Source organism: Mesoplodon bidens, assembly GCF_964165515.1.
Source record: "Mesoplodon bidens genome assembly, chromosome: 10".
In the NCBI taxonomy this organism is placed as follows: domain Eukaryota; kingdom Metazoa; phylum Chordata; class Mammalia; order Artiodactyla; family Ziphiidae; genus Mesoplodon; species Mesoplodon bidens.
In genome coordinates this window covers 42,056,255-42,069,210 of record NC_138172.1, presented here as the reverse complement: position 1 = coordinate 42,069,210, position 12,956 = coordinate 42,056,255, and the positions used below count along the sequence as shown (strand labels likewise).

Below are 12,956 nucleotides of genomic sequence, written 5' to 3'. Positions count from 1 at the left end.
GGTGGCCTTGAGAGGAGGCTCTTGGAAGAGGACGCTGGTCCCCAAAGGGCAGGCAGCTGAAGCCCCTGAAGGCAGACAGGGAATTGAGGGGTTTGTCACAGGCACGGATGGGGCTGGGGCAGAGGGGTCAGGCAGGGAGGGGCTCCATACTCCCAATCTGCCGAACTCTACGGTGGGTCTGAGAGACCAAATCAAAGGGACAATGGCCAGACCATCTTTGCAAACGAACTCTGCAGCAACCAGCTCAGGAACCCAAACCACAATTCCTGCAGTAATCAGCCCAGAGTGGACATGACTCGGTCACCGGCTGCAGTTTTCCAAACTTGTGTTCCCTTCAACTCAGGACCAAGTGGAAAAAGCCAAATACGCTCCCCTAACCAATCACACAGCTACAGTTTCCATGCCGCACACTACAATCAGGGCACACCTGCAGCCTTCCGTTTCCCACTAGCACGATTTCCCGCTCCTCTGCCTGTCCTGCCTGGAGTTTCTGCCAAATACGAGTGAAGGTGCTGACCTCCTGCTAACGAGCTCCGGATAGACAGCCTCTGCTTGCTGTCATGTGGGTGGTCTGTTTATTTCCACAAGCCCCTAGCGAGTCCTAGCATGAATAAGATTTGGGTCCTGCCCTCACTAACTGGTGGTAGAGACAGGAGTTTCCTACAATGGGCACTGGGTTTGGAAGTTAGAGGGGGGTGCAGTTCAGCCCCACCACAGCCGTCTTCTGCGACTAAGACAGAGACAACCCAGCACCGATGACTTCCTTTGAGCCTGAGTCAAGCTACACCTGTAGCAGTTCCATTCCTGGACTTCGTAGATAGAGCCAGTAAGAGCCTCTTCTGCTTCTGCTAGTTTGAACAGGGCTCTCTGTCACTTAGAAACAAAAGAGACTAAACGGTGCATGTACAATGAACACGACCCAAGGCCAAGAGCGAAAGAGAAGCTCTGAGCTGAGTGGGGGCGGGTGGTAGATTCTGGCTTGGAGGAGGAAGGGGGTTAGGGGGTCCCACCTCTGCTCTGCCAAGACCAGCCCCCCGTTGATCAGATTTCATTAGACAAAAACTCTCCACTGACAGAAGCAAGTCTAACCCCACTGGGTTCGATCCCTATATTTCACAGGAAACAGAAATGAGCCCCAACAGCATCACTGCCTGATGGGCCAGGGCCACTCTGCCCGTGAGTAGCTGGAGCCCAGGTCTGTCATCTGGAAAGTGCTTGGGACCCATGCTGGTAGGACCCCTGGCAGCAACAGGGGGCCCCTCATCCGCTAGAATATAAGAGCTGGCTTCTAGCTTCCACCTAAAATATTTCCAAAGGCGACCACCAGCAATTCGTCCTCTTGAGAGGTGGCATCCACTGCCCCTCCCTGTGAACCTAGGTTGACCTGTGTCTTGCTCTGATCAACAGAATGCAGTAGAGTGAAGCTGTGTGACTTCCTGGCTTTGGCATCCCAAGGCCTTGCAACTGGTATTTCCACCCTCTTGGAAACCAGCTGCCCTGTACAGACACTCGGGCTTGATGGCTGAGCGAGGACTCGTGGAAGGAATGGCCACGTGGAGTGAACTGAGGTGTCTGGCGACAGCCAGCACCGAGCCCCTGTCAGGCGGGAGGGTCCCTGTGGACCTGAAGTCCAGACCACAGTCCCTTGGGTTTGCCTGGCCCGTGTGGGACTGACTGGGTCCATTCACTGGACCATTGCTGTTGCCGGCCCAGCCCAGCCTGACTGCCAACCTTGGCTACACGTACATGACTTAATCACTTGCCAGGAGGGGAGGCTTTAAAAACTCGGATGCCTGGCTGCAACGCCAGTGACTCGGATTTCATTGGTCTGGGGTAGGGCCTGGGCCTCAGAATTTTAAAAGCTCCCCCAGGTGATTCCAGCAAGCAGCCAACATGGAGAAGCTTTAAAGTACAGAAGGACTTAAATTGACCAATTCTCAGCACCCAGACTCTCCCCCTTGGAATCAGTGGGTCAGGTAGGGATCCCTGCATCTGTGTGTGTAAACAGCCTGGTGCTCCCACAGGGAAAAGCTGGAAAGCCCAGCCTGGTGGGAGGTGGACAAGAGCACAGACCCTGTGGCTAGGCTGCCGCATCCAGCCTCCCAGTTACTCAACTCCCCTCTGCCTCTGGTACGCGCTGTGTCAGCACCATAGAATGCGGTGATGATCACACAAGCAAATAGTACTGAAGTGCTTGTGACTCCACCTGGTCCACAGCAAGTGTGAGGTTGCTACAGGTACCATCATTATGATGTGACCGTGAAGGAGGCTCCAGGGCAGAGGGGATAAGGGAGAGGCCCATGGATCTCTGAAGGCTGGAATGAATAGTCAAGTGATTTTCAGGAATCACTGATTTTCACACTTCTGAGGGTTAGGAAAAAGTACTCCCTTACTTGAGACACTTTATTTTTGCCTTTAGAAAATGGTCAGATTGTCCTGATTTGTTACAAGACACGTTGCTTCCACTTTTGGAAAACTGTCTTAAGTCTGCAGACATATAGTGCCTGAGACATGTATGGCAACCCCTTAACTGGAATGGCATTGTGCAGTGCACAACCTGCCCAACCATACATGACAGCCCAGCACAGAGGAGGGAGATGGTTACCAGGCTGGAGAGTAGAGGAGCCGCCCTCCACCCAGAAGGCAGAGGACAGGCAAGGTTGTGGCCAGTCTTCATGGAACTCTAGGCTGAGCCGGGGAAAAGATGAGGGGCTACAGCTATGCTCGGGGCAGAGTCCTTCCTGTCAGGGACATGCACAGGGCATTGTCCAGTGAGATGACCTGGGAAGCCAGAGTTGGGTGTGGATGTGGCACCTTCTGAGCATAGATGCTGACTCCTGATTATTGAGGTCAGTAACCCAAGCATTCCTTGGGGCCCCAAAGATTCAAGGCTGTGCCCAAGTGCTCCAGGTACTGGCCTCACAAATTATGGTCAGTTCCTGGTCCATGACCGGCCCCATCTAGCTTTTGGGCCTTGGAGATAGGGTCTGTCCCATGAAGGCTTGGCCCCGTGGCAAAGGGTAAGGCATCCACCCCATGAGCTCCTGTCTCCTCCCTCTCTTTTCCTATCTGGGAGGAGGCCGCAGGAGTGGGGTCCCTGATAGTGAAAGGCAGACTCTGAGGAAAAGACGTGAACATGGGCAGTGGATGGGAAGTTCCCATTTTGGATATGAAGACCACCTCTCGGAGTGGAATTAGGGTCCTCTCTTCTCTACATGTTCCATTTCCTTCCACATTTTCTACAATGAGCATCAGCTATGGTTATAATCAGAAATGCATTTTTAAAATGTTTAATCTTGGGAATAGCTGCTATTGTGTTACAGGGGTGACAATGGTCCTTCTAGGAGAACTTTTGTAGAGAAAAGGAGGGGCTCAGCCTGGAGTCAGAAACCCAGAAGGACAAGTGATGAGAGGCAGGAAGCGGGAAGAGGAGGGAGGCCGGTACTGTTATGCTCAGTGGGTGGAGCCCTTCTGCATCAGTTCTCTCCACAGGTTTCCCCCTGGGCCCCCTCTGCAGTGGTTCTTAATACTTTTTGGGGGGGTCACATCCTTCAGAGAGAACCTGATGAAAGCCATGGGCCTGCTCTCCCAAAATGTGCACATACATCACACACAACAGCAGGGGTCCATGGATCCCTGGCTCAGAAGTCCTCCACTTGGTTGGGGGCGCCCAGCCTCCCCCAGCACTTCGCACCACTTCCTGACAGCTCCCGACTCCCTCGAGGCTGCTGCCCCCAGGCTCCACCCATGTGCCGGCGGTGGGCACTCTGTTGCCCTCCCCCTTTCCCGCTCTGACCCCTGCTCGGGTGCGCTCACCTGGAAGGAGTGGAAGAGGTACCAGAAGGCCCAGGCGTTGATGACATTGTAGTACATGGAGAGGAAGAAGGACACCACCACACTGGCCACGCCTGCAGGGACAGGACGCAGAGGGAGGTGAGGACTGCCTCTACCCCGCCTGCCTGGACGGGGCAGCAGGGGTCCCGCCCAGAGCCCCCAGGACATGCCTGCAGTGCCCGCCCTGGGACGGCACAACCAGGTTTGTGACCTGGCACCTGCGAGCACTTTCTAAGGGTTAGTCTCTTCCACAACCTCTCTCCCCATCTTCTGGGGCACGAGGCCTGTGATGTTCTTTTGATGTGCTTAGGTCCTCACAACGATGTTGTGAAATGCGATGTTATGTCTACTTCGCGGAGAGGGAAACTGAGACACAGCACTTGCCCAAGACCACACAGCTATTAAGTGGCACAACTAGGATTCGCACCTAGTGTGAGAAGCACTTTGTCACTGATGCCAGACCTAACATTGCTCTCTCCCTGGCTTACCTGAAGCTGGGTCACTTGTGCCAAACCCTGCCCAGCAGTGCCAGGGAACACGGTGTGAGGAGGTATGTCAGGAGTGGAGGGGATGGGGGCTACCCCTGACCTGGTCAGGCCTGCGGGGAACCAGTGATGTCCTGGAGCTGTGGCCCTCGCCAGCCCCGAGAGCCGCTGTGCACGGCTCTGCCCGACCCCAGGCTCCGGGACATCTCCTTAGAAGTTGATGGTGGCCGTGGTGGCGGTAGTTACACCACCGGTATCAGTAAATGCTACAACCAGGCCTTCCCCTCCCCCGCCCCACCTCACAGAGCTGGTTGTTAAACATTCACCAGCATCCCCGATTGGCACCAACATCTGGTATTTTTCCTATTCAGCAAATGCTGCCTCAGAGAAGCCCTCTGTGATTGATGACGCGGGCCGATTGTAAAACCACACACCTCTGTGTTAAATATTAACGGCCATTCAAGAGGAGGAGGCAGTGCGATTTGGAGGTGATGTGTGAGGCCACCGGACACATTTCTTCTGCATCTGAGACTAAGTCATGTCCAAGTTCACATCCTCCTTGCTCCCGACACTTTCCTGTCCCCCTTTCTGCCTGGGGGGTGGGAGAGGTGAGCAGAACAGACCGTGGCCACTGCTGGTCAAAGTTCAGCAGAGGAGCCCCGGCCCACGAGGGCCGCACAGGTCGGGCAAAGATCTCCCGCAGGCACCCCGGACACTGGCTCAGGGTAACTCAGGGGAGGCAGGATGGAAAGCAGTGTCCCTTTTGCCATCCACTGTGCCTCGGCCTCCATGCACTGGAGATGTTAATGGCACCCACACCCGCTCTGCTGTGATGAAGATTAGACGAGTTCACACACATACACAGACAGGCCAGCACCTGGCACAGAGCAGGTGCTCGCTGACAGAGGGAGCCGATATACAGGTTCCCAGAATGGCTGCTGGACAGGACACTGAGTTACAGCTCCTTTCTGGGGCAGCTGTTTCCCTGTTACAAATGAGCAAACTGAGCCCCAGAGAAGAGAAGCAATGTGGCATCAGTTCCCCAGGGGGTGTGCATCCTCCCTCTCTCACCGTCCCATGGGTAAGAAATCCGGCCCCTCTCAGCGCACATTCTATGGCACCCCTCCTGGGCCTTCCACCCGCCCCACTCAAGGGCTCTCTCTGGGGCCTCATGTTTGCCCCTTGATCCAGCAGCTTTGCCAAGGGACTCCCCCCATCACCTTCTCCCGCCCAAAACATAGTCTGGGGGTCCACAGGTGGGAGAGGACTGGAGAGCACCCACTTACCAACACCACTGAGGTAGGGGTTGATGGTCCTCCAGGCGCCGATGCTGCCCTGGCGCATGCGCTGCCCCACTGCCAGTTCCAGGTACAGGAGCGGCACGCCCTCCACGGTGAGCATGACGACATAGGGCACCAGGAAACTACCTGTGGGTGTCCAGAGCCGGAACCAGGCCATCACCCAGGGCTTTACTCTGGACCCCACCTAACCTCTGTGCAAAAGTCCTTCCATCCACCCTCCCGTCTTTCCACTGGTCTATTCATCCTTCTACCTTTCCATCCATCCTCCATTCCTTCTTGTATTTTATCTTTACCTCAGAATCCACCTTCCTCTCTTTGTACTCATCCTCCATCCTTCCACCCATCCACTCTTCTGTCTTTCCATCCATCCAGCTGTCCTTCTATCCTTTTGTCTTTCTATTCATCACTCCATCCATGGATGACAAGCAGCCACATCAGTTGTTAAGATCGTTAAACACGCCCATCCTGGGTGGTAAATCGCCACCAATGCCAAGACCGTTGAGCGCCTTCCTCAAGGCCTCAGCTGCCCAGAAACCCCCAGAAGCCTCTCTGCCAGAAACCCCCATTCCATTTCTATTGTAGCAACTAATAGTTGATCAGAGTCTGGACCACTGAGTGGTTAAATGTTTTGAACATCACCTCTGAATCCAGTCAGCCAGCCACCCACCTCCACACACCTCCTTTGGGCTTTTGACATGGCCCAGATGGTGCCCCCCCCATCTGGGTGGAGGTATTACACCAAACAGCTGTTTTACTAAATGCTTCCTCTGGGCCGGGCCCTGAGCTGAGTGTAGGATGGATGGGAGAGTAGCAGCCCTACTCCCTGCCCACGAGGGATCACCTGGGCAGAGGAATTTCAGCTGCTTCATGATTGTCTGGAGCCACAGAATACTCCTCTGGGCCTTTGTCTTCAGAGATGAGGCAAGGGCTTGCTACGTATGTGTGGAGACAAGGAGGTCCCCGACGGACCGAGCCCAGGCCACCAGCTCCCTTTACAGAGCACCTCTGTTGGATGTATATCTGTTGTATACAGTGGCCTTCAGCCTAAGTTTTAATAAAGGGTATTATGACTAGTTCAAATTTTAAACCCACTGGTTCCCAAGGAGCCACCTGCAGACAATGGCCCTTGGTGAGAGTGGGGAGCCAGGACGTGTGAACGGAGCTACAAAAGGCCCCCCACTGCCAGACACATGGACAGAGGACGGCAGCCTGCGGGGGCGTCCCCCACCCCGGCTGCCCCACTGCTTCTCCTGCTGGTCCCGCCCCCTCCTCCACAGCCCCTCGGACATCCTTCCCCCAGCTCCTAGCTCCTTGGCAGTGGACCTGAAAAAAGGTTCACTGGGAGAGGAGGGCAGGACTTCTGATTAAAAGAAAACCCTGACTCTACAGCTGCAGGGATTAAAGGCTGGTTACAGAAGGAACTGGCTCTGGAAGTATTAAGGTAAACAACACAATACGTATGTTCACAGGAACGTGTAATATTTACAAAAATGCCTCCATTGTACATATGTGCTGTCCTATAACCCACTTCTCTCTCCCGACAGGATCTCACCGTCAGTCTCTCGACCACACTGTGTACCTTCCCATCACCCCTTAAGAAGCTGCACAACATTCCACTGGGAGAATGAGCCTGGAATTTCTTTCATCACATCAGTCCTTGGGCACTTGGGCTGTTGCCAGTTTTCTGCCGTCCTAAACAAAGCCTGGTCCACGTGTTTGATTATTTCCTCGGGACAGAAATCCCAGAAGGAGAATGGCTGCCACCGAGGCCAAGCAGAGCCTCTGCAAGGCCCTCTCACGACGGAGAGAAAGGTGCCGGCGTGTGCTCGGGAGAGCGGGCCCCACATCACCAACCTCCGCGCTCCCAGCTTCGTCCTCCCTGCTCACATCAAGGCTACAACGAATCCTGCCCCCTCGTTTCTGGACCCTGTTTTGAAGACTCTGCCAGCCCCTGCTCCCTTCCTGCCCAGCAGGGAGGTGTTACAGCATCTTAGCCGGTTCCTCTCAACAGCAAGGAGTCCACGAGGCTGTCAGGGGCTCCCACCCACCATATACCCATCAGTATAGGTTGTGTTGGCACAACCTGCCTGGAGCAGCATTCGAACCCTCAGTGGTTATAAGAAAAGATTATTTTCACCCAAGATGTTAAACAGTAGCCACAGGAGGCCTGGAAAGGTCCACGGAAGGTTTTTCTCTTTCACAGAGCCTGCTTGATGGTCCACTGCCTGTGGGAAGGTTGGACATTCAAGGCCTGGTGCCCAGATGGGTTCCTTAGTGTTGCCCTTCAGTAATTTCTATTACCCCTCCCACTGCCCAACCATCCAAACACACACACAGTCCCAGTGCTCTATGATCTGCTCTATGATCACTTTCTCAACAAATTATGCTCAACAAATTAAACATATTGAACATCCATATGCAGAAACAATGAACCTCAACCCATATATCACACTTTATACCCAAAAAAAGCCCTCAAAATGGATCATAGACCTACATGTACAACTTAAAACTGTAAGACTTCTAGAAGAAAACACAGGAGAAAATCCTTCTGACCTTAGGTTGGGCAAAGATTTCTTAGATACAACATCAAAAACACTATTTGTGAAAGAAAATATTGATAAAATATCAGACTTCATTTTAAAACTGTGCTTCATTAAAGACATTGTTATGAGGACGTACAGATCTAGGGGAAGATGGCGGAAGAGTAAGACGCGGAGATCACCTTCCTCCCCATAGATACATCAGAAATACACCTACATGTGGAACAACTCCTACAGAACACCTACTGAACGCTGGCAGAAGATCTCAGACCTCCCAAAAGGCAAGAAACTCCCCCCGTACCTGGGTAGGGCAAAAGGAAAAAGAATAAACAGAGACAAAAGAATAGGGACAGGACCTGCACCAGTGGGAGGGAGCCGTGAAGGAGGAAAGGTTTCCACACACTAGAAGCCCCTTCGCGGGCAGAGACTGCGGGTGGCGGAGGCGGCAAGCTTCGGAGCCACGGAGGAGAGTGCAGCAACAGGGGTGCGGAGGGCAAAGCGGAGAGATTCCCACACAGAGGATCGGTGCCGACCGGCACTCACCAGCCCGAGAGGCTTCTCTGCTCACCCGCTGGGGCGGGCGGGGCTGGGAGCTGAGGCTTGGGCTTCAGTCAGAGCGCTGGCGGCGTGAACACAGCCTGAAGGGGGTTAGTGCACCACGGCTGGCCGGCAGGGAGTCCGGGGAAAAGTCTGGAGCTGCCGAAGAGGCAAGAGACTTTTCCTTCCCTCTTTGTTTCCTGGTGCGTGAGGAGAGGGGATTCAGAGCGCTGCTTAAAGGAGCTCCAGAGACGGGCGCGAGCCGCGGCTGAAAGCGCGGACCCCAGAGACGGGCGTGGGACGCTGGGGCTGCTGCTGCCGCCACCAAGAAGCCTGTGTGCGAGCGCAGGTCACTCTCCACACCTCCCATCCCGGGAGCCTGTGCTGCCAGCCACTGCCAGGGTCCCGGGATCCAGGGACAACTTCCCCGGGAGAACACACGGGCGCACCTCGTGCTGGCGCAACATCACGCCGGCCTCGGCCGCCGCATGCTCGCCCCGCCTCCGTGCCCCTCCCTCCCCCGCAGCCTGAGTGAGCCAGAGCCCCCGAATCAGCGGCTCCTTTAACCCCGTCCTGTCTGAGCGAAGAACAGACGTCCTCCAGCGACCTACACGTAGAGGCGGGGCCAAATCCAAAGCTGAGCCCCGGGAGCTGTGCGAACAAAGAAGAGAAAGGGAAATCTCTCCCAGCAGCCTCAGAAGCAGCAGATTAAAGCTCCGCAATCAACTCGATGTACCCTGCATCTGTGGAATACATGAATAGACAACGAATCATCCCAAATTGAGGAGGTGGACTTTGAGAGCAAGATTATTTTTTTCTCCTTTTCCTCTTTTTGTGAGTGTGTACGTGTATGCTTCTGTGTGAGATTTTGTCTGTATACCTTTACTTTCACCATTTGTCCTAGGGTTCTATCTGTCTTTTTTTGTTTTTTGGTTTTTTTTTTTTTTACTTTAAAAAAACTTTTTTTCTTAATAATTCTTTATTTTAATAACTTTATTTTATTCTACCTTACTTTATTTTCTTTTATCCTCTTTCTTTCTTTCTACTTTTTCTCCCTTTTATTCTGAGCCGTGTGGATGAAAGGCTTGGTGCTGCAGCCAGGAGTCAGTGCTGTGCCTCTGAGGTGGGAGAGCCAACTTCAGGACACTGGTCCAAAAGAGACCTCCGAACTCCACGTAATATCAAACGGCGAAAATCTCCCAGAGATCTCCATCTCAACACCAACACCCAGCTTATCTCAATGACCAGCAAGCTACAGTGCTGGACTCCCTATGCCAAACAACTAGCAAGACAGGAACACAACCCCACCCATTAGCAGAAAGGCTGCCTAAAATCATAATAAGTCCACAGACACCCCAAAACACACCAGCAGACGTGGACCTGCCCACCAGAAAGACAAGATCCAGCCTCATCCACCAGAACACAGGCACCCTCCACCAGGAAGCCTACACAACCCACTGAACCAACCTTAGCCACTGGGGACAGACACCAAAACAACGGGAACTATGAACCTGCAGCCTCTGCAAAAAGGAGACCCCCAAACACAGTAAGATAAGCAAAATGAGAAGACAGAAAAACACACAGCAGATGAAGGAGCAAGATGAAAACCCACCAGACCTAACAAATGAAGAGGAAATAGGCAGTCTACCTGAAAAAGAATTCAGAATAATGATAGTAAAGATGATCCAAAATCTCGGAAATAGAATAGACAAAATGCAAGAAATAGTTAACAAGGATCTAGAAGAACTCAAGATGAATCAAGCAACGATTCAAAACACAATAAATGAAATGAAAAATACTCTACATGGGATCAATAGCAGAATAACTGAGGCAGAAGAACGGATAAGTGACATGGAAGATAAAATAGTGGAAATAACTACTGCAGAGCAGAATAAAGAAAAAAGAATGAAAAGAACTGAGGACAGTCTCAGAGACCTCTGGGACAACATTAAACGCACCAACATTCGAATTATAGGGGTTCCAGAAGAAGAAGAGAAAAAGAAAGGGACTGAGAAAATATTTGAAGAGATTATAGTTGAAAACTTCCCTAATATGGGAAAGGAAATAGTTAATCAAGTCCAGGAAGCATAGAGAGTCCCATACAGGATAAATCCAAGGAGAAACACGCCAAGACACATATTAATCAAACTGTCAAAAGTTAAATACAAAGAAAACATATTAAAAGCAGCAAGGGAAAAACAACAAATAACACACAAGGGAATCCCCATCAGGTTAACAGCTGATCTTTCAGCAGAAACTCTGCAAGCCAGAAGGGACTGGCAGGACATATTTAAAGTGATGAAGGAGAAAAACCTACAACCAAGATTACTCTACCCAGCAAGGATCTCATTCAGATTTGATGGAGAAATTAAAACCTTTACAGACAAGCAAAAGCTGAGAGAGTTCAGCACCACCAAACCAGCTTTACAACAAATGCTAAAGGAACTTCTCTAGGCAAGAAACACAAGAGAAGGAAAAGACCTACAATAACAAACCCAAAACAATTAAGAAAATGGGAATAGGAACATACATATCGATAATTACCTTAAATGTAAATGGATTAAATGCTCCCACCAAAAGAGACAGACTGGCTGAATGGATACAAAAACAAGACCCATAAATATGCTGTCTACAAGAGACTCACTTCAGACCTAGGGACACATACAGACTGAAAGTGAGGGGATGGAAAAAGATATCCCATGCAAATGGAAACCAAAGGAAAGCTGGAGTAGCAATTCTTATATCAGACAAAATAGACTTTAAAATAAAGACTATTAGAAGAGACAAAGAAGGACACTACATAATGATCAAGGGATCGATCCAAGAAGAAGATATAACAATTGTAAATATTTATGCACCCAAAATAGGAGCACCTCAATACATAAGGCAAGTACTAACAGCCATAAAAGGGGAAATCAACAGTAACACATTCATAGTAGGGGACTTTAACACCCCACTTTCACCAATGGACAGATCATCCAAAATGAAAATAAATAAGAAAACACAAGCTTTAAATGATACATTAAACAAGATGGACTTAATTGATATCTATAGGACATTCCATCCAAAAACAACAGAATACACATTTTTCTCAAGTGCTCATGGAACATTCTCCAGGATAGATCATATCTTGGGTCACAAATCAAGCCTTGGTAAATTTAAGAAAATTGAAATTGTATCAAGTAACTTTTCCAACCACAATGCTATGAGACTAGATATCAATTACAGGAAAAGTACTGTAAAAAATACAAACACATGGAGGCTAAACAATACACTACTTAATAACAAAGTGATCACTGAAGAAATCAAAGAAGAAATCAAAAAATACCTAGAAGCAAATGACAATGGAGACACGACGACCCAAAACCTATGGGATGCAGCAAAAGCAGTTCTAAGAGGGAAGTTTACAGCAATACAATCCTACATTAAGAAACAGGAAACATCTTGAATAAACAACCTAACTTTGCACCTAAAGCCATTAGAGAAAGAAGAACAAAAAACCCCCAAAGTTAGCAGAAGAAAAGAAATCATAAAGATCAAATCAGAAATAAATGAAAAAGAAATGAAGAAAACGATAGCAAAGATCAATAAAACTAAAAGCTGGTTCTTTGAGAAGATAAACAAAATTGATAAACCATTAGCCAGACTCATCAAGAAAAAAAGGGAGAAGACTCAAATCAATAGAATTAGAAATGAAAAAGGAGAAGTAACAACTGACACTGCAGGAATACAAAAGATCATGAGAGATTACTACAAGCAACTCTATGCCAATAAAATGGACAACCTGGAAGACATGGACAAATTCCTAGAAATGCACAACCTGCCAAGACTGAATCAGGAAGAAATAGAAAATATGAACAGACCAATCACAAGCACTGAAATTGAAACTGTGATAAAAAATCTTCCAACAAACAAAAGTCCAGGACCAGATGGCTTCACAGGCGAATTCTATCAAACATTTAGAGAAGAGCTAACACCTATCCTTCTCAAACTCTTCCAAAATATAGCAGAGGGAGGAACACTCCCAAACTCATTCCACGAGGCCACCATCACCTTGATACCCAAACCAGACAAAGATGTCACAAAGAAAGAAATCCAGTATCACTGATGAACATAGATGCAAAAATCCTCAACAAAATACTAGCAAACAGAATCCAACAGCACATTAAAAGGATCATACACCATGATCAAGTGGGGTTTATTCCAGGAATGCAAGGATTCTTCAATATACGCAAATCAATCATTGTGATACACCATAT

The 12,956-nt window shown here is 50.0% G+C and overlaps 2 protein-coding genes across 2 annotated transcripts in view; both read right to left on the bottom strand.

The window, feature by feature from the left end:
* The window catches only part of FYCO1 (FYVE and coiled-coil domain autophagy adaptor 1), a 318,269-nt gene that overhangs the window by 72,601 nt on the left and 232,712 nt on the right, over window positions 1-12,956 (bottom strand). The window lies entirely within an intron of this gene.
* Window positions 1-12,956, bottom strand: part of SLC6A20 (solute carrier family 6 member 20) — a gene marked incomplete at its 5' end in the record, with an annotated part of 59,566 nt that overhangs the window by 30,223 nt on the left and 16,387 nt on the right. The window contains 2 exon segments of the mRNA XM_081246589.1: window positions 3,817-3,908; window positions 5,606-5,742. Of these exon segments, the coding sequence (XP_081102715.1) occupies window positions 3,817-3,908; window positions 5,606-5,742 (229 nt within the window).